General features: G+C 36.0%; 3 protein-coding genes across 3 annotated transcripts in view; 1 reads left to right on the top strand and 2 right to left on the bottom strand.

Annotated features, from left to right (window-relative positions):
• The window catches only part of LOC129570257 (N66 matrix protein-like), a 2,457-nt gene extending 2,073 nt beyond the window's left edge, over positions 1-384 (bottom strand). Inside the window, exons 1-2 of the mRNA XM_055449798.1 lie at positions 346-384; positions 8-272 (exon numbers count right to left, since the gene is read on the bottom strand). Coding sequence (XP_055305773.1) covers positions 8-272; positions 346-384 — 304 coding nt within the window. The remainder of the gene's footprint in view (positions 1-7; positions 273-345) is intronic.
• Positions 1-22,758, top strand: part of LOC129570007 (uncharacterized) — an 84,182-nt gene that overhangs the window by 10,800 nt on the left and 50,624 nt on the right. Inside the window, exon 2 of the mRNA XM_055449352.1 lies at positions 8,265-8,520. Within this exon, the coding sequence (XP_055305327.1) occupies positions 8,401-8,520 (120 nt within the window). The 5' untranslated portion in view covers positions 8,265-8,400. The remainder of the gene's footprint in view (positions 1-8,264; positions 8,521-22,758) is intronic.
• Positions 16,365-19,686, bottom strand: LOC129570002 (uncharacterized). Its single transcript, XM_055449341.1, has 2 exons — positions 18,999-19,686; positions 16,365-18,889 (listed from the first exon to the last, which is right to left on the bottom strand). The coding sequence occupies exons 1-2, from the start codon at positions 19,020-19,022 to the stop codon at positions 16,871-16,873; spliced, it is 2,043 nt and encodes a 680-aa protein (XP_055305316.1). The 5' UTR covers positions 19,023-19,686; the 3' UTR covers positions 16,365-16,870.

Genomic DNA, 22,758 nt, shown 5'->3' with positions numbered 1-22,758 from the left:
CCGTGACTTCCACCGTGACTTCCACCGTGACTTCCACCGTGACTTCCGCCGCCACCGCCGCATACATTAGGACAACTTTGTTTTTTTGAATTTGTGCAAGCTGGAATCTTGCGACGACGGCAACGGCATCGACGAACGATAACTTTGTTTGAAGAGCTTGATAGTTTTCCGGAATCACCATTGTTGCCAAACAGACCGAATGGGTCAGCCAAGGCCTCTGGCTCTGCCTCTGGGTCTGCAAATGCCTCTGGCTCACAAATTACCAGAACAGCCTATGAAACGTTGAAATTAATTTATCAAACTGAATATTGATTTTCCACAAATCACCAATCTTTTGAAACTTACCAACAGGGCGATTCCAAGAAGAACTAATTGCAATTTCATATTGATTTGAAAATTGTAAATTGTTATTTGATCGCAACTAATGTATCTCTAGCTGTGTATCAGCAAACTATGATGTTATTATCGAAAAATGGATGGGTATTTATATGAAAAATTGCTGCTATAGATCGCCCAATTAAATGTTACATCCAAATTCATTATTTGGTCAAGCGATTTGCTGTATTTACCTGACCGCGAATTAAGATTTACCAGAATAGTTAAATAAAACTAATATTCTAATTACAATCTAAATGACTAACATCTGCTTCAACTTGGACTTACACGCGAATGGCTATTTCATCTATCAATCTATTATAATTGTTAGAATCAATATTTGCTTATCACTCAATTTCACCGAGAAAACAAAATTTCTAATGACCCCAAACAAAGCATTGATTGCGTTGTAAACAACTGAAATCGAAGCAAGATTTTGACCGCGTTCTATATTTTGGCGAAATTTATTTGCGCATACTTTCTGTTCTCCTTTGGTATTGATATTAGTAGTTCGCGTGCAAACCTATTCACCGATTCATTGTGAACTTGAGCGACTGAAAATCGATCGAGAAAAAAAATTGACACCGAAATGACAACGAAACGAATCACAAGTTCGGTTCATGTTTTTAGTACCGAAATGGAATTCGTTCTTTGAGTACACACTTTTGTTTAAATGTGGTTTTCATCATAACCAAAGGCATTGTATGAGCCAGATAGTAGATTAGTGAGCACTGCACTGTCGCATAAGATCGTGGATTGCCCGACGTTCATCTGATTACAGAACATATGGTTTTCATAAATCTTCTTTTCCAAATTTAATGAAGCCACAGTTGCTATTCATACATTGATATTTATCGTTGATGGTTTTTCTATGAGTTTCAGTGATTGATCGTCACTTTCATTTTTTGTTTTGTTTCAAAATTGACTTATGACCCAGTAAATCGCTTCGAAATATTAAATCGGAACGGATTTGTTCCATGTTGATGCCTTCATTGATTTCGGCCAACGCTTGCGCAACGATTCGAATTCAATCGAAAGTCAGCACAATTCTGTCTTTGAAACATTCAAATTTGTTGCGAAACGCGGTTCACCCGCATTCACGTTGAAAATTATGAAACGATCATATCTCATTTTTCGTGCATGTTTACAGTTTTTTTTTCCACGCATTTCAATTCCTATAAACTGATCCAATTCGTTTTCTATCCAATCCAATTATTTCGCTTTCGTTTTGGGTCAAATTTCCAAATTGCGTTATTAATATGTGTGAGAAATTGGAAGTGAGCCGAATTATATATTGATAAAAGATGTGTAAAATCAAAGCTTTCTCTCTTTTAGACTGGCTATTCCAAAGAAAAAACTACTCGATTTTTTTATTCGTGTTACAATTCCATCAGTTAACTGCTATCAGCTCCTTACACAAGATCTCAAATTACATCGGGACCAGAAACAACAACAAAAAATTGAGTGTTAAAACAATCTGTTGACATAATGGCCATTTATTATAAACGAAGCTGCACCGAAACTTGGCCATTTATTTAAATTTCTCATCAAAAGCCGATAAAAAGAAAAGTCGTAGGTCTCTCGCATTTCGTCGCTTTTGTTCCAGCGTCATAAAAAAACGAGCAATAAAACACCCAACGATTAACTTTATTGACATAATTTATCGGAGTGTTAGAAAAGAAATAGAATGCATGTTATCAGTTGTCGATGGAATTCAGTCTCATCATGCGGTCATATCCTGTACATTTTTCAAATGAGAAAATTTGAGGAAAAAATAGACAAAAATCGAATGAGAAAGAGAGAGAGAGAGAAATTGTATTTAAAATTCCATGTGCTCTTAACAAAAGAGAAATAAAAACCAAGAACAAATATTTGATCGCCGAACACTGAAGTGAACTGCATAACAAGTAAATATATAGATGTTCTGTTTTGTCACACGCAACGATCGTACCCGTAGACAAAAGACCATTTTTCGCTCTGATCGCAACCATTTAAAGTGCTTTTCTTCGATTCGATCCCAACCAAAGAAATGAAGACGAAAACAGCAACTCTCTCGTATGCATGCATCGTACTAACGCAACTGTTTTGAGACCATCTTTTGAATACAAAACACGTTATTTGGTTCGCTTTGTGGAGAAAACTCGAGATGGAAATGTGGCTTTATGGCTTTCAGTCGTATTGATAAAATAATATCAATATAATTTGCCAACTAAGGTGTGGCATCCAGATGTGTGTGTGTGTGTGTATGTGTGTGCCTCAACTACACAATCACAAATGGAAAGCAACGTGCTTTCAATACGATTCTTTCACGTGTGAGACTGAACATTTTGTTTCTTAATTTTCACGCTCAATACGACACTCATTTCATATTCTTCACACTTTCAACACAAAATCACTCACGCATCGTACGTTGTACGTTGTACGTTTCGTTCAAAGAGTGGACCGTTCATTCCATTTTCCATCGAGAATGTTGATAGAATAGCAAATCGTCTTGAATTGTGTACATACAAACTAATGAAATGATGATAGCCATTGAGAACCTTGTGACACCAAGCAAACCAGAAAAAAATGCAAAGAATTCATGTAAACATAAACAAAGCATGAGCAAAGTTTCACTGGCCAAATCATTAGATATTCATCGAATGTAATTCATCACAATGAATGGTGATTTGTGAATCAATTTTAAGCTTCTTGAATTTACTTCACCGTTCCTTTTAGTTTGGCTAACAATAAAACCACTCCAAATTTCACTTTTTCAATTATACCATTCTTTATTCAATAGATATTTTCATCGAAAATTGAAATCAGAAATAGACTAAATTTAATTTCAAGATCGAATGAAGAGAGAAATCCACTTGAAAATGCAATAATAAAATGTGCATCTGAATATGCGCCATTCGAAAACTTTCACACAAGCACGTCTAACAAAAGCTCATCATTTGGGAGTGCAATTATAGAGGGATTAGTTTATATCAAATTGACCACGGTTGTATAACCCAAAAATGAAGTTTTTGTGCCATCCGTGATTGATCAGCTCCAGAACCAGAGCGTCTTATGAGCTGATGTCAGCAGCACTAACTAACGTCAGCTGCTGACAAGTATGCGTTGCGTTGTTTTAACACATTTGCAGTCAGGGTTGGTATGTAAAAAACTCAAGCATGTAATTTACATTTCGTTTACGTAAATTACATGATGTAAATTACATGAAAATTTCGGAATTCTCTACGTGAATTGTGTAAAAAACCAAATTGGATTTTGGATATAATATAAAAAAGTTAGAATTTATTTCAGACTTTCTCGGACATTTTTATTTCTAATGCAAAAGATTAACATAAACATAACTGATGAATCAAAAATGAATGAAAATTGTGTAGTATGTATCGTTGTCGCAGGTTTGGTTTCATTTCTCGTTTACAATATTCCAATCGTCGATATCGTCGTCTTCATATAATTCATCAATCATCATTCAATCGCAGCGTAAAATAAATGTTGACCAGATTCTTTGATGTATCAACCGAGAGCCTGTATCTGATGTCATTATGAACATAGCCCCAATTGGAGAAAAGCCGTTCTAGTTGCGCTGTCGATGCAGGGATTTTCAGAAATTTCATCGCAAACGAGCTGTTCAAGAATGTTGTTTTTCATTTCGTTTTGCTGTTCTTGATTCAATTTTTCACCGCGATATACTGGATGCAAATAATTTGCCGTCATCGTAACAATGTTTAACACTTTACTTTACTCGCAACGATAGTCCAAAAAACTACACAAATCTGGACAACAATTAAATTTAACCATTTTTCAACGACATCTGCACTGAGATATCGCTTCTTTGACAGTAGTTTGTGAGTTCAGCCACCGGATCGGACAATCCAAGCAATTTTTTAACTGATGGGACAAAATTTGCATTGAACAAAAGTGCTGAAGCTTTTCCCTTCTTTTGCATACTGTATGCATTATCCGTCAAAACCGAAGTAATTGTGGCATCATACCGTTCTTTGGCTATAGCGATCGACTTTTCCACCGCCTCAAATAAATTCTCTCCCGTATGAATTCACATGTTACCTAGTTTTGTTAATTTAGCAGTTTTTTACATCCAAGAGGTTTTTTACACGTAAAAAACGTAATTTACATTTTTTTACGTAAATTACATGCGCGACTTAAAAATTGCGTAAATATGCCAACCCAGTTTGCCGATTCCACTTCTTTTTTTGTTTGGGCGATGCAAATATTCATTGTGCTTTTTTGCTTTGTGCTTAAACTTCTTCTACACACGAAGGATAAAATGGTCTTGATTCGTCTATTCAACATACCATCGAAACAAACTGAACGGCTAATACATTTGAAAAGAAATATTGTGGATATTTCTTTTACCCAAGTTGAAAAGAAAATTTGAAATATTCATTTCTTCAGAATCATATTAGTTTTTTAATGCTCTTGATTTGATTGGAAACGACTGACTAATTTTCCATAGTTAATATTGATTTTTTCTATATACCAATGGAAAACAAACAAACATTTTAATCAATTTTCTTAAGACGTAGGTAAATTTGAATTTATAACAACAGTGCCATTTATAGATCCATGCAAATACAGATGCTATTACTATTGCTATTGCCATGTTCCAAATCTATGAAAGCTAAAATTAAGTTGTCATAATCTGCATCAGATAACGATGGAACAAAAGAAATGTGGACATAACACATGTAAATATGTACCATAGACACGTTTTTTCGCTCAAAGAAACACAATGAACGGTCATGGAACAGATTTGTGGCCATTTATTAATGAAAATGAATTAATTGATTTCATTCTCATGTGTGACATATCTATTCGTGAGACGTAAAAGAATGTATGTTTTTTTCTCAATTTATATTTTTGAAAAGGAAAGTATGTTTTCTATTGATTCTATCTGCGTTAAAAGAAAGTTTGTTGTAATACCGTCTAGCCTCCGCGGTCTTCACGGTTTTCGCGCAACTGATAAGAGATAACAACTTGGTGTCTTGGGCAAAGTTGTAGTACTCGAGGTCTTCTATAACATTGCTGGAGATAGTTATCTCTTATCTCTTATCAGTTGCGCGCAAATAGCGCACACGAAAAAGCAAATTTTATATAGAACTTTTTTTTCTTATCATTTTTCGCGCTTTTCGCGGAACTGATAAAAGATAAGAGATAACTGTCTTCAGCAATGTTATAGAAGACCTCAAGTAATACAACTTTGCCGAAGACACTAAGTTGTTATCTCTTATCAGTTCTGCGGAAACCATGGAAACCCGCGAGGAATCACTAAAAACGAACATACATTCTTTTAACCATTATTAGTTGCAATGAAACATACTTCTCTTTATTGCTACGAAGTTGGACAAACTTGCGTTCTTTAACGTCTCACTAATAGATATGTAAAAACACAAGTCGGCAGTATTGTTGATTGATTTAGCCCACACAAAGACTTTTGCCGCTTAAGCCAATGGCCAAAATACAACTAGAGCCATAAATACACATTATAACAACGGAACCAAGTGAAAAAATGGTTTGCACATTCGGACGGTGGACATATTCACATTCAAATATTCCGAATGAGATCCCGCAAATATTTGCCGGCATTTTCAATTTGAAAATTTCTACGCAAATGATCGCCCAAAATTTATTTGGCTAACTTAATACCCATTCGTGTCAAACGCATAATCCTGTCGTTTAAATAGTGGGCTTCCTTATAGTTCGAGCAAATGGCGACAAGAATTGGCCAAAATAAATAATAATAAGCATTGATTTATTTACTTCGTATGTTACCATAGCATCGCCATAAATAGATTTAGAGAAATCAAAGGCCTACCCGATCGCAGAAGATGCGTGAAGCAAATCGAAGAACATGGCGTTTCAGTCGTTAACAGGATGTATACCCAAACTGCCGCCGACTTCAGATTTCAGGGTTGAGATATGTTTATATCTGTTGTACTTTGGGTGTCCTACAGTGTCCCAAAATCGAATACGATGTGTACCAGTTTGGTTTCCTCGTAATTTGAGGTTCAATTTTTGAGCCATTCCAATTTACCGCACATATGGAATAAAACGACACCCGTTGCTTCTGTTAGGCATCATTTTATGTCAAACTCTTATTGATTCACCACTTTGAGGTAAACAAATAACAAATTATGAAAAATTCAAGTCGTTCATCATAAACAAAGTCTATTAACTCTATTCGACAACATCGAAGTATTTCTATAGATGGTCTGAAATTCCATGCGAGCCTATCATTTTATCGGTTTTTTGTGTGTATGAAATATTAAATTTAATCTTTAATGTTTGTTAGCATTCGCAAAATATAAAATATGAGCTCACTGCTGAGCGGAATCGATTTGAATCTATTTTTTGAGCTTCATTCTGGCTTTTGACAAGGGAAGTCAACGGAATATATGGAAAAAAGTAGCAATCAAGCATACGATAAATATGTTGAGTCAACACATTACATTGACTATGCGATAAATTTTAAACAAAATCTTTTCGACATTGGAATTTGTAATTAGGAAAAATTATGCTTTTCATATGTAAAACCTATGCTAAGAGGAGACACACAATTACCATCCATTTCATGTATTGCTCAAGAATGAAGAGAGAGAAAAAAAATAGGAAAAACAAAATTTAAATAAATTTTATGTTTGAATTAATATTAAACGGTGTTTTCGACTCAACGACAATATCGGCTGTGGTTTTTTTTTCGTGCGTGTGCACCGTGGACCTGCCCAAGTCTAAGTCTATAAAGTCACAAACCTAATTTCTTGACAATTAAGTGTGATCGTATTCGGTGGCGATTGTCGATTGGTTTATTTCCCTGCTCTTTGTCTACTGTTCCGTCACATCGAATGTGTCATAAATTTGGTTTCTAAAAGCATTCCAATATAAATCAACTGTAAATTATTATGAATATTTTGTGAAAAGAATAAACGAGGATTAAAAATATCTATTTCATATTGTCGCAATTCATTTGAAAAATGAAGAATGAGAAAAAGACACACACGCCATCGACATATTTGCTCTTTTATATTATGTTTCTTTGTGTTAAAAATGTTTACATGGTTGCACATTCGTTCACGTGGTGTGATTTATGTAGTCATGCAAAAAAAAATGTCGAACACGATGTCGTTGGACTGTTGAAATCTCTGAACAATTTGTCGGATTCGACGAAATTCCCGAAAATTCAATAGAAAGATCGAAATTCGCATTAATTGCCTAAAGAAGATGACGAAACTCTTTTTTTTTCGCGCACACAAAAGTCAATAAAATGCCACAAGTAAAATTTCAACGAGAAATGCGCCATTCGGCTGCCAGACAATGGGCGCGGTGACAGAACAATGTCCAAGACTTTGCTCGACATGTTGATAAAAAAAATCTCAAATTCGTAATTACGAATGCCAAACAACATGTGATTTACACTCGTACATTTCTTTTTACAGCAATTAAACTACGGTATTTAGTTTTTATAGTTTTCCTTTGTTCGAATGCTATTTCTCAACTGGAACTGTGGTGGCTCCATACCACAAATGGCTTTTCCAAAACTGTTGCTTTCCACTCGACAATATTTATTTTCGAATTATTAAACGAAATGTGTGTATTCGATCCGTGAGCAAAGTAGTTTTGTTTTTGCGATTACGAGCCGGGATGAAGAAGAAGAAAAAACAAGTAATCGCAAAAGTAGCAACTGATCCAAATCGTACGTGCTCAAATCGTAACGATGAAAACGTCAAAACGAAATCAATACACACTCGAAACCGACCATTCTTTTTTCAACATTCGATGCCTGTTTAAAACTGGACCAAACCGTTATTTCATTCATATAATAAGCAACGTTATTAAAAATTTGACATGAAATGTATTGCCTTTTCTTATTGTTTTAGCTCGCAGCTAAAAATGATGTAGACGACATGCGATTTTAACAGAAAAAAAAACAAACACACGAGCCTCGAATCTGCACCAGAAACATAATTGTAGCTACGAATTTGAATCCGAAGTGAACAACTGTCAATCAGCACTATGGTTTACACGGGACCACAATATTCGGCCAATCAATTGCTTCGCTTGTCAATCGTATCAACGAAAGGTTTGCTCAATGGACCTGGCCAAAATAATTGTTTCCTAAACTGCGCCGTTCAGGTAAGATTTCTATTTGCACCTTTTTTTGCTTCCTTCTTTTTAGCAAAATAAAATAATTTCGCATTCACTTTGAATGTGGAACAATGTTCGAAATTCGTAATTTAACGACAAAATATTGACTGCAACTACTTACTGTAAGCAGCAAGATACAAAAAAAATTGAATGGTAAAATAATTCGCAAATGCCAATCGCAAAACAATGCATAGAGGAAATTTGGACCAATTCACATCACAATTAGACACTGGAATTTGCATATAGTTTTTTATATGAAAAACTCGACACAACCAATTGCCGATACTTATTATTGTTTGAGATAAAATCACGTGCATGAGAAATAGAAAAGTTATTTTTTTTTTGTGATGGGAACTAGGTTTAGCCAGTTAGAATCAATTATTTGAAAATTGCCCAAACGCAAGCAACGGCAAAAAACTGCGACGGAAGTTACCAAACGACGTGAAAGGATGTGAAAAATCTTGCAGTTTGTTGGAAAAAATGTGTTGATTTTTCCCTGCTTATGTTGTTTTTTACGTGGCATTTTCATGCTTTTGCTGCTGCTGCTGTAACGACAGATCGATGCACAATGTGCATTGCACATCGCGTAATGATGATTGCGCTGCAAAACTGATTGAAATTAGTCGAACGGCTCACGGCTGACACATTACATGATTTATTTCTAGATCAATCGATTTCACTGTGCGCATTGTGATTTAATGCATTTAATTAGTTCCTGTGCGCACACATCCGATGAAAAGAAAATTGGATTTGGTTGAAGAAAAAAATGTAGATCAATCAAAATGCGTCGCATCCTCTATACGATCAACAGATGTTTGTGTTGCCGCAGTTTGTGATGGTCCGTTCCTAGAATCCGATAAATTGCTCGCGGCATGCATAATATTAAATCAGTGTTAATATTCATGAGTTTGTCTGCACCGAAAAAAAAAGGTTTCGAAAATGCGCGATCATGGCAAATTATTAATAACGGCGTGCAAAATTTCGAATGAATGTGTGAGGTTCGTGCCAAAATCTATCATTTCAACTCAGCAAAAACAATTTTCGCCTCTTTGTTCTTTTTCAAAGAACATTTCAAGGCATTTGCACACAAAACCGTATATATGTGTATACATAATTCGACAGAATCAATGCTTATATATGTTATGTCGGTTTTAATTCCATTTCATATTAATCAAACGGAGGTAAAAATGAATTTCAAAAATGCTCCGGCTGAAATGAAGCAAAAAAAAACCAATCGTCATATCACCCGTTCGACTTATGGCCGAAAGACAAATGTTTTGTCACACATACTCACGCTACCATGGAGCCTTGTATGTCAGATTATGAAATAATTCCCTGCAATGCTTTATGGCCGACACTAATGATTTCATGTGTGTGTGATAAAGCCGAAGTGCGATTTTGTTTACGGCACAACCGAGCTGAAAACAAACAATCGCCCCGATGCTGGTACGCCTGTGTCGATCTGCGCTCTTATGTAAATATACCGTGCGTCTGGAACACGGCAAAGATTTTACCATTTCAAATGAGTGTGCGAATTAATGTCCATGCAGACACAACGACGAATGGGTAGGGCAGCATCGATCAAGAATTTTTCGATTTAAATTTTAAATTGTGCAAGAACATTTATTTCTCTCTTTTTGTTTTTGTTGCTGTGTTCGTTTCTCCTTTCCATTCCACGTCGCTTCTTGCTACATTCGCTTGGATTGCAGCGAACAAACACGTTTGCTAAATGATTTGTCGCGTGCCGCACAAAAACCGCAAAATGAGAAGATAAAAGGCAATAAAAAAGATACACGAAAGCAAATTAAGATGGAGACTGATTTCAAGATACATCAAAGTCAAGACTCAAAACCTATCGATTCTTGATTCATTTTCAGAAATTCTGAGAAGAAGAAAAAGAAAACAGATCAAATGTGCACATTATTAAGTGAAATTTTCAAGTGTTTTTAGACGGAATTCATGATGTAAAATTGATGCTATCGATTAATTCAATGTAGGTTGATTAACAATGCGGTTCATTCCACTTTGTTACTCTTTTTAGTCGTAAAACGAATATTTCCGATGTATCGTACAAAAATCTACCTTCGATTTGAAACATTGAATATCAAATGTATATATCTCGATTGCTGCCATTATTATAAATGCCCTCTTGATTTCGACTCTACGATTTAAAAGTAATTGAATGGGTTGGTTATGGCATTGATTGTGTCTAATTTAAATAAATTACTCGCAATGAAAGTGTTTACCTTTTCGTATGCAGATTGGAAAAACGAAACATATTACGACCGAAAAAAAATCAATGAGTTTCATTAGCGAATAGTTTGAAATTCGATATGACTTCATTTGAGTGCTGGGCGAAAAAAACAGTGTATTTTGCCAAGTCGCCTTTCAACAGGTGCTCAATCCGTTAATCATTCACGACTCGATTGCTGTTTGACGATCGAAAGCGAAAATGTGGTCTGATTGGACAGCTCAGTGCCAAAAAAGCGACGACCAGGTGGTGTACTGTTTTTTGTTCGGCTTAATATTTTCAAGATGGAAAATATTGACGTTGGAACAAACGAAATCATTTGTTTGTTTTCATCATCTTGAAGATGTCAAGCTCAAGTCATTTTTAATTCAATGCCATTTCCTTCCAAATCTCATCAAACCAAATTTATAATTCAATTAAAGTCGAATAAAGCGCCTTTCTCCAGCAGCATTGACTTTAATCGTTGATTGCGTGCTTTTGTTGCGCCCGGTGACGATCGAAACGATTGACGCAATCTTCAGAGAAAAAAAAATTATCAGAGCAACAGCTTGGGTTGACTTTAAAAGGAGCAGATTGTATATTTGGCAAGTCAATGGCTTATGATTTTTTGTATCGAATCAATTATATTTTGCGCAGAGACACGATTTTTTAGTCATCGTCAAAAACTGCCAGATCCAAGCGTAGATAATTGCTCATAAAGCCATTTCTCGCTAATTAAACCTACATTCGATGGTTGTGATGTTCATAAAACGGTATCAGTATACAACGTTGATGATGTTGTTGTCACAGACCCACACATTTTAATAAAGCTACGGAGAAAAACAGTTCAACGGCCACAATGAATGATGGAGAAGCGCTTTAATTGGTACCAATTTGCCGACAAAATGATTTATTGTGATTATTTGTTGACTCAACGATTAACAGATTTTTTTATACTTCATACTTATGCTCGTCTTGACAATTTCTTCTTCTTTCTCCTCCTTCACCGCCAATTCGGTACTCGTCGCAATTGAGATGCGAACATCGCGTGAATATACGTATGCTCAGCTCAGTAGGTAATGTGATTTTAATTCGCGATATTCGCTATTATGTCCAAGCGATCCATCTACGACTCATTCAACGGCAGTAACGTGATTCGGATGAAATCAAGATAAAAAAGTACATGGAAAAATGGATTCGCGTTTGTTTGAAGGTGTATGTTTGGGTCGGAGTTTTCGGAACGATTTTTCAAGTCCGAGAAAGTAGGCTTTTCTGATTTAATGCAACTGATAATCCCGAATTTTTCGTAGAATTCATGCGGTGGCGTGGTAAATTGCTCCAATTTTACACGAATATGTCATTGTGATTAATTGAAAGCATCGCGGTATGCATCGAATTGGTTGCGCTGCGTGGATTTATGGACGTTGGATAGTTAAAATGACACGATGCTACACGTTGCCGCTACTGCATTCGAGAAATTTAATGATTTTTTCGGGCACTTTTTATGTGCAAAGCAATCAATTTCCATTTGAAGAGGCGGCTGAAATCCAATTCGAATCATCCAAATTGCATCCAATCGAAGTCGAATGATAACAATGTTGAAAATATACGAATGATCAACCTTTGGTGTGATCAAATCATTGTCACGCATTCGCTTGATCACGTATTTCTTGTCCAATCAAACAACTAAACCACTCAATCACTTTCAATCCGAATGCATTCGTGTCTCGTCAAACGATCAACCGTGATATATGATGCACTCTATCTAAATCGTATCGATTTGTATCGATGTGGGCAGTAGCCAACGTAATGAAAAAAAACAACAACCATAGTCCACATTTGTAAACACGAACATAATCTCACCAGATGCGCACCAAAATCTGAATCAATGTTTTTGTTCCAATTTTCTGATTCCAAGAAAATGTTCAACTCTTCCACAGTCGGTCGCACTGCGAAGACAATATGATACATTTTAGAAGATAAACTCTGCACGAAACCGAACGTCGTGATCCAACCAAGTGAAAAAATCCTCATACTCATTGTTTAGGATTTCTTCTCGCTTAAATTTTTTTTCCGTCAAGAAATTTTTTTCTAATCAGATTATTATTCTCTCCTTTTTTTTCTCGAAAGAGAGCCGGAGAAAAAATACCAAATAAGCCGCACCTGCACGCATTCAAGGGCTTACACACATGCAACGACGCATTGCATGCGTCCAACATCGACAGTGAAACGAATGTAAAATAAATACGTAGAATAAATCAAAGTTGTTTTTTTTTATTCTCGCCAACAAAGGCGAGTAGCGCGTATTCGGTTGTATTTTTTTAACGGTGCAGGTATCGTTCACGCAACAATCGGATTGGGTTTATATATCCAATTAGAAAATCCCTAATGCCCACATCACAAAATCGAATTTACTTTTACTTCGTTGAAAAAAAGAAAATAATTCATGAACCCCGAAATGAACGTTGCGTTGGTTCTATTATTATTCCAATTTTCTCGCATCACTCAATTTTCGATTTCAAATTGGTTTCGTTTCCTTTTGTACCCACAAATTCAGGTAGGTTGATTGAGCATCAAGGAAACAATTTACGGGTTCGGGTTTCAATAGTAATTTTGAACCAGATTGAAATCCACAGCGAAATTAAACTGTCATTAAATCAAAGGAAACGGACGTTTTTTTCTTGTCTATTTGCCTTGTAGCATTTTCATGTTCATACTACGCTCTGACTACGTAACTGTTATTTTCGAGAGAGAAAAAAACGTATACGTATATAATATACGGTATATTTGTGTACACCAAAAAAAAGGACAGTAGCTTATAATAACGCCATTCATCTCGTGTTTATCTGTCTACCTTGTTTTATGGTCAACACGTTGAACATCGATAAAGTTCAGTTCAAATGTGTACGAAATGACGGGGCAGCAGCACACAAACCTGTTGTGCAAATTGTCATGCAGGTGTTTGGTTTTTTTCTTCTTGTTGTGTGCATGTTTGCTTTCCATCGACACACGCATAGCACGAATGTTCTTTCTTTTCGTTAGATTTATGGCCATCGCTGCCAGACGAAACAAAGTCGAAAAGAAAGCATTTTATTTGCATTTCTGCAACGATGCAACCGAACAGCAGCAAAAGCACCGCCACCAAAAATAACGCTATACCCAACAAAATGGCCTCTTCGCTTCGGTGAAATGTGCCATCAATTCCGAACACATGCTGTCGCTTGTTGATGTCGTCCTCTTGCAAAAAGTACACAAAATCATGAACTCAGGTGTTGCTTGTCGTACATAATGTGCTGATTGTCTGAATGTACGCTGTTCACAGCCAATTTTTATTCGTATATTCCAATTACGGCTGGCTTTTTTGGAGCAAAAGATTCACGCATTCAGTTTTTGAAATTGCACTTTTTTCCATGTTCAAAACATGTACTTGAGACAGAAGAAAAATTTGTCATCTCTTCTTCAGAGCATGGTTTTTGTCTTGTTTGAATTTATTTTTCTTTTATGGATGACTTTTCTTTTATCTGAGAGAAGAGACAAATGCTTGAACTCTTTTGAGGAAGAAATCTTTGGACATCATGCAATCTTTGGAATACCCACTTTGGTCCGAATTGATCGAAAGAGATGAGAAGAACTTTCTCAAAAAAAAAATCCATTTCGTGAATCGTTATGTACAAGTTCGAAATTTGATTGATCTATCAATGTAGATCTGACAGCTTGTAAGAGTGACGGTGTGTCTTCCGTTCGGGTAGATATAAAAGTCGATCAATTTTTCTTCGGTTCATTCAATAAATCAACGGCGATCGGTTTTATTTGTGTTCTAACTTGTGTTAATATCGTGTAATGACCTGACCGCAAATGCGTGATATCGCGTAACGCCGATATTTCAAAGTTGTTTTCCGCATTTCGAAAATGAAACGAGCCGACATGCGGTGTGGTGTTGTTGGTACAAATGTGGTCGGTTCGATCGTCACCAGATGTATCGAGGAAATACATCACAGGTCACACACACACACACACAGCAAGCGCAAGTGATCGAAAGAAGGGACGAGATAGAGAGAAAAGAACAAAAGTTTTGGCGGTTGTTCGTTTTATTGTATTTTATCGATGGGTTCGTCGCACATGTCCAAAATTAATTGCCACTAGGAACATGTACGACTGCAAACAAAATTACTTATCACGGAAAACGAAAGCTGAAATAAATATATCATTACATGGCACTTTGTACGAAACGAAAAAAAAAACACTTACACTTGTGATCATTTTGTGCGGAGAGCGCAGCAAGTAATGTATCAAAATACGACGGTCATAAATTGTCTTCAAGACTGAATACGTATAGCTGGCTTATAGTGACTTTATTTTTCGACTGCGTACAGTAATTGCTAAACAAGGAAAATTACACGAATTTCATAACATCTGCCCGTGTACACATGTGCACTTCTGTGTGCCGGCCATAATTGATATATATATTCAGTGGCTCGCAGTCAAGTAATCGATCATAATCACCTTGAAATCAAGTCTTTATTGTAATTTTCAGTCGACTCATTATTATCGTTCAAAATGCTTGTTCTCTTAGCTACACTCGAAGTGCTGTGCTTTTTGTCATCGGTTTCAAAACAATTCGATAGACTCAATGGAAGAATACTTCTGGCGATCGATCTCTATGGGCGCCTTACTTGAAAGTTTCTCTTTTTCTCGTGAGAGAAAAAAGAAGAAAAACTCACAAATTGTACAGTTATTTCCCTCAAATGCCCATTTTATTGGACATTAGGCGAATCGGTTTTAAAACAAACAATCGATCATTTATCGGTAAATTACCATCTTAAATGCGCCGAAAATGGTGACGGTTTTTCTTCTTCTAGAAATATGCACTCAACCGCTAAATGCACTTCGTGAAATCTCGTCCATCAATCAATTCGGGCAAATGAGATAACGTGTACCACTTTTTATGCTGTGGCGTGCATTTGCTGGCGGCATTTTCTATGCTTCGTATCGCTGTCCTCTTTGATCATGCAAATGAATCATGTAATTTCAATCATTCCCAAAAAAAAAGAAGATCTCATTTGAATATTTTCATTAATGCATCTCGATCCATCCCGAACACACATCAGACAAATTAGCTGGTTCGGAATGTTTTTTTTTCGAATGCTAATTGAATTGCATTTAAGTAAATCACGATCGAAACCATGCAGCTCTCTTTCACTAAAATAGAAAATGACTTTACCATTTGAAAGATGAGGAAGAATAAAGACTGAGCGGAAAAAAGAGCACAATGTAAATTGAATCACGTGGAAGAGCGTTAGAAATGTATGTTATTAATGCCATTGACTTCTTGGCGCTGTGTTTTAGATTTCTAGTTGTAGTAACATGGAAAAAATAGAAGCAATTAACATAGAAAAAAAGAAGACGAGAGGAAAAAAAATGCATGATTAAAAATTGCACTTACGTTATAGAAAATTATCACAACGGCGTTGATTTCATTTTGTTGTTATCGGATGGTTGGCGTTGCCATTTTTTTCTTCATTGTTCTGAATCCGCAAACCAGGGCCTAAAATTTCAAAATTTAAGAACATCCCGATATTTTAAAAAAATTAAAAAACTTAGGTTTTCTGCTGTAAAATAAATGAAAATAGACTTTATTCTCCTTCTTATCATCTACGCAGTTGAATAAATATTGTTATGAATTGAGCAGTAAATATTTGAGTGAAAACGATAAGCTAAATTAAAAAAAACGAATAGAATATATCAAACTTTAATAATTATGAGTGCTTTAAAATTTCTTAATTGTTTTGATTTCATCATCTTCATCGGAATCTTCTTTTTGTTCTCGAGCACTTTTGAATATACCTTTAAAATATGGCGCATTCTTTGCTTTTCTGTCCATAACGCCGGAAAAATCTTTGCGTTGCTTTTCGTTCATAAATTGTTTGATTGCCATCCTTGGATCCCAGTCTTCGAGATCAGGCATATTAAAATGAACGTAAAGATATTTTACTTCCGTTTCAAGTGAGATACTGCTTCGTAGTGGTGTCTTTATTCTGTTATTTGCGCTTATAGACCTTTCCACGTCCGCTGAATGCGGCGTACACGCTTGAATTCGTGTTAATATAGTCAGCACTTCTTTGTAATTTTTCGAATTTGTAGAATCTTGATGATTTCATGCAATTTCCCATTCAATTTCTGTGCAATCTTTTGTTGAACCAACTCGTTATATTGCAATTGAATTGATGTCAAATCGAGATCAGTTGCAAAATTTTTGTGAATCTCGCGCAAATCGGCACGTTGATCAAACGTTACAAATGGTTCTATCAGTTTTATTTGCTTATCATCACTATCGAACCGTTCGGAAAGACAATTCAAAATAGAACCAATTATATCACTTCGAATGCTTTGAAAATCAATGCCAGACGTTTCTTGTCTTGTACGGCCGTCTTCAGATCGCTGAAGTTCAAAATGCTTCAGAATAAATCTTCCATCATCCGTTTCTTCGATGTCATTTTTTAGCGCCTCTTCCCATCCACCAAGAAGAAAATCTGACTGTAAAGTTAACAGTGCATTACGAAGAGAATTGATGTTTTGCACTAGACTTATGATCGTTAAATCATCGCCTTGTAATTTTTTCTGGTAACGAGAATAAATGTTCAATAAGTCAGCCAAAAATGCGATGACACGAAGATTATCAATTTTCTGAAGAAAAATAAAAAAACCGTTTGCTTTGCTGTCGTTGTTCTTATTTCCATCGAAATATGTCATTAATGCCACCCATGATCGCAAAATATTATTTATAATTGCGGCGCTATACTCCGTCCAACGAATTGTAAACAATTTTGGCAATTTCGAGAGATGTAGTTTGTATTCAGCTGCAATCGATTCGAGCTCAGCTGTACGCAAGCCGGATTGACGAAAATATGACGAAATGGAACTGAGTTCGTTCAAAGTGTTTTGCACGATGGTATGTGTTTTGCTCACGTCACCCCAAACCAATTCCATACGATGTGCACTGCACCAAATTTTTGATAGCGGTATAACTGACTTGATGCGACGTATTTCGTCTTCAATGTATTTCCATAAACCACCCTTTTCGCCAGAATTTACATTAGTTCCGTCGGTACAAATCGAAGAGATGCTCAACATCACAGTTTCATACAGTTGCTCACCAATATTGTCAATAATACCTCTTTTTACGGCATCAAACAGACCAAGTGCACCTCGTAATTTCTGTTCGCCTATACCAAGAAAAACTAATTCAGGCTCACCATCAGCATTGACAATTTTAAGCAAAATGTAAATCTTGTCGATTTGTTGGCGGTCAATCGATCCATCAACACGGAGAGAACAAGCAAGAGCTGTTTTCAGTTTCCTTTCAAGACATTCCTTGTCCGATCTTACGATAGTGCTTAACAATTCCAAATGAGCAACTGGGTTCACGTACTGTAAATTTAAAAAAGGCACAGTTGGCGAATTTTTGTTTTCATATTCAAAAAGTCTCCCAGACTCGGCACCAACAACACGCGACGGCCAACTCCATGCTGAATTACCCAGTTTTTTTGCATCGACGAATACGTCATACAAAAGTTTCGTTACATGCGACGCCAACTTTTTATTTGCTTTGCTCAAGTGTATTTCAATACCAGACTTTAATTCTCCTGGCAAATTAAGTGCGAATTTGCATGCTTTGTGACACTTTGATTCAAAATGATTTTCCACATACGACTGTCGGTAGCGAGCGCCTTCAGATGTTGTGATTGGAGGTGGTTTTCTGTTATCGGTATTCATTTTGACAATGTTTGGAAATGCCATACACACGTTGCACCGAACATAACGCAACTTTGCATCATTTTTATCACGCACTTCAAACGATTCGATGCATTCTTTGCATTCTTTGTGGAAATCCACTTTATTAATTAATGTTGATGTTGCTGTTGAAATTTGATCGACTTGGTTTTCATTTGTTTCGGCAATTTGTTCATTTGGTTCGGACTCTTCGATCACTGATGAAGTTGAAGACGAATTTTGTTGTAAAATATCGGGTTCGAACGTGGGAATTGCACTCGCATTTTCGTTTGATGTATTTACACCGCTAGAGTCATTTGGCTTCGGTTTTTTCACAAAAAACCGATCAATACTCGTCTGAATGAGAAATGAACAAATACAACATTTGAAATAAAAATCCATACTACATATGTTCATCAATTTTTTTTTTTCAAAAACTCAACATTAAATGAATTTGAAATGTTACCTTCTCGTTCCTTTTCTCTGACATTAGCGAGCTACTATGAGAACCGCACTTGATTGATTTCAATACACGAATGAAAGCAGCCAAAAACAATATGCAATTAATGCTCAAATCTTGAGGCTTGAACACATTGCGCTGTTCATCATGCGATTATTATTTTATGTAAACATTTCTGTGTTTGTTCACAGTTCAAAATAAAAGTTATCACAATAATCATTTTTGTTGATTATACAGCGGGTATGTCTCGCCTATGTGGTTGGCAGTGAACGCAGTTGACTTTTTTTTGCTGACATGCAACTTTTGCCAAAACCAAAATCAAATGACCGAATAAGTCTCGGTTACTCATGAAATGAATCATAATGAGAAAAGAAGCTAATAAATTAAACAGACTAAACGGTATAAATAAAGTAAACAAATTGATCGACTTTGTGTTGTGCACAACACAAGATATCGCCAAAATACAGTTCTGAAATGAGAAATATCATTTGAATATTGGGCTGTTACTTTTTTATATGATAAGAAATCATATTTTAGCGTTGAATCACCACACTCTATTCTGAGAGTGACGATTCACAGCAAAATATGATTTTCAAACGTAACAAAAGTAACATCCCGATTTTCAAATAAGAGCAACACTTTTCAAATAAGAGGATCCCGAATCGGGTAGAAGATCCCGAAATTTTAGGCCCTGCCGCAAACTTCATTCAATTAGAATGCACAAACAACGGCATATATGCATTGGACCATATTCATTACGCGCGCATTCATACAGAAAATAACCGCCGAGAAGAAAGAAAAGATCATATATTTGGATCAAGGCGTTTCATTTTATTGTCAAGTAATTAATATCGGTGATTGAAAGCGTTTTTAAATCCATTCGAAAAATCATAATCCATAGCGCGAGTAAGTGAAAAGTGAATGCGAGAGTTATGCCATTCAGACGAAAGTCCGTCAAAACGTAAGACACGAGCTGAAGACAGTGGGCAAGTAACTCAATTAAACATCGTCAAGAATGCTGGGGGAATATATGAACGCGAGAATTAAGCGCGATTTGTGCCTTTATGGTCTAATGCTCATTATATAACTAGATGCCCATAATGTTCAACGGCGCAAGAAAACGTTTTGGTTTTTTGTTGTTGTTGTTGTTGTTATTTTCATTCATTCGTTTACCATTTAACGCGTTTAACACATAGCTTAAATACAATCGGACGATCGTCGAGAGGTGGAAAGCAGTTTGTAATGAATTGAGCAAACAAAACAAAACGTTTGTAATCATTTTTTTTGTTTTCGGATCGCTCATTTGTTTGATGTTTAATGCTTGCATTTGCTGACATGCATTAAGCACGGAATAAAAACAATAAACCATTCTTGTTTTGAATGGTTCTGCGCTTTTTTCGATGGTTTTACGAATGATTATCAGTTGGAGCCCAGAAAAAAAGAAGAATGCCTAAGACACGCTAAAAAAATGCAATGGGCTCGGGGTTTTTTTTTGTTCAGCCACATTCTTTTCGATGAATTCAATCGTTTATTACAATAATTATTTTTGAATACGTTTTGAATGGAGAAATGCATTTTAAACGCTGTAATAGCAGATAAACACCTAAACGATTGGATAAGCGTCTTATGATCGAAGCGCGATCGAATGACGACGTTAGTTCGTGCACTCCGTGTCTAATCGTTGTTGATAGCACACTGCTGCAATCGAATGTTGCGCTTACATCAAATGAGCGAATCGAACGTCGCAAACACACAAAAAATGTAATTGGAATTACTCAACTTTGGAGTGATTGACTTTTGTTTTGGATGCTTGTTGCTTCACTTCTTTTCTTCTTCATGCATTATTTGTGTGCCCGACACGTAATTGACATGACGATGTCGATTTTTTTATTCGCTCTCTTCCAACCGAATGAAATTTGAAGAAAAAATATTACCGATTGAACTCGCATTGTTCACAGTCCATTATATTGTTTTGCCCATTATTCCGAACGCACGACTTTTTCGTGCCATTTTGTGTAAATTACTATATCGTATACGCAAAATGCTACAACAACAAAGCCCAATTGAATTTACTAACCGGCATCTTTTTTGCATACGAGACGCTCCATTTATTCAAACTTGTGTGTCGACGAATGGAATATTGAAATATTGTTCTGACTTGTAACATGAATAATTGTTGTACGACTTTTTTTATGTGTGTATATGCGTTGTGCGTTTGTTTCAAGTAGCTGCCGTCTGAGTCTGAGTCTTGATGCGCTAACCGCGCACAGTAACATTGATGGATGAAAATTTTCTCACTACAATCGTCGAGTGAAAAAGGGAAACAATCGAAACAATATACAAAGCCAATAAACATTGAGATTAAATATCCCACTGACTGAGAGTACGTGCATTCAGTTAAAGAAGATGATCCACACACGGCTCTTCTTCTTCATCATCATCTTCTTCTTCATGTTCGTCGTCTTTTTTCTTCCATTTCTTCTTTCACCGTGTGTTTTTCCAACTTGATTGGAACAACGCTTGTGAAGCAGCTAACCGAGACAAACATAAAGAAAAAAACCACAATCAAACTAATAATAATCACCATTTGTATATCCATTATCGCATGCAAATCCACGTTCGCATGCCCCGCTAAGACATCATCGTGTACATAAATCCAACTTGTCTACACGTCTCATGGTGGGAACTTCATCGTCATTCTCCATTTGCATGCGTTTTTATTTTTAGCTTCGTATAATATACAGCCTCGATAGTGGATTCATGAAGCTTCTCGTAATATCGAGGGATCGTAATCGCGCAAATCCATTATGTTAAAATGACCAATTGATACATGTGTGGTTACGATTTTATAGGCTCTGTCAACCATCTCCGATGGCACTTTGTTTTTTTTTTTGCTGCAGAAATTAATTAATTGTATGTTTGTTTACGTTTATGTGCACTGTGCCCTCTTCTGGTTGTGAGAATCTAAGAGTTTGCCATTACGTAATAACACAACTAGGACTCAAAAGAATAAAGCTTGAATGATCTTTAAAATTCACACATGATTGTGTGGACACACATACACAGAGAGACAGAAAGAGAGCCTCTATTCTATGGAACAAAGCTTCTTCCATTACACAAATATGCTACTGAACACTTGATTCAACTGATTAAAAAAATTGCTTTCCGTTGTGTTTATCAATTTACTGTGCAAATATAACTTTTTTTTTTCATTTCATTTTCAAATAAATATGTGCGTTTTACTGGGCTAAAATAAATATTGGAAAGAGATAAGAGATAAGTAATAAAGAAAAGAGATAAGAGTTCGTGTGTTTGGTAGAAATTGTTATCTGGTCACTTCTTTGTCATTCTGGTAAAGTTGTTTCATCCGGCCATTTGTGACGCTGCTGTACTTGCTGTACTACCACCCTGTCCACCCGTAGCAGATGTCGAGCCTGTACTGGCGGTTGAGGAAGTCATGGCGGTAGAAGAAGTGGCACTGGTTACTGAATAAATTTTAATCGCATCAAAACAAAACTTTTAGTCAACATATTCAAATCGATATAGAAACAGTTTCTCCCATTCATAACATGTAATCTATGGCTTTACTTGCTTTAATTTATATCTTTTAAAATGTCTTACCCGGTGGAACTGGTATAATTATTGGTGGAACTGGTATGAATTTTGGACAAACAACTGGGCACTTATGTTTCTTATTCGATCCTGATGAGCCTGATGAGCCTGATGAACCCCAAGAATCTGATGAACCATGTGAACCTGATGAACC

The sequence above is a fragment of the Sitodiplosis mosellana genome, unplaced genomic scaffold (assembly GCF_009176505.1).
Source record: "Sitodiplosis mosellana isolate CC-2019 unplaced genomic scaffold, AAFC_SMos_1.0 Smas_scaffold_47, whole genome shotgun sequence".
Taxonomy (NCBI): Eukaryota; Metazoa; Arthropoda; class Insecta; order Diptera; family Cecidomyiidae; genus Sitodiplosis; species Sitodiplosis mosellana.
This window is presented reverse-complemented; position numbering and strand designations above follow the sequence as displayed.

What these genes read in the sequence shown, in the direction of transcription:
- LOC129570002 (XM_055449341.1), bottom strand. Translation starts at nt 19,022, where the DNA reads ATGTCAGAGAAAAGGAACGAGAAG. An exon ending in CAGAGAAAAGGAACGAGAAG is followed by an intron (nt 18,890 to 18,998) that starts GTAACATTTCAA and finishes TTTCTCATTCAG; the next exon opens with ACGAGTATTGATCGGTTTTT.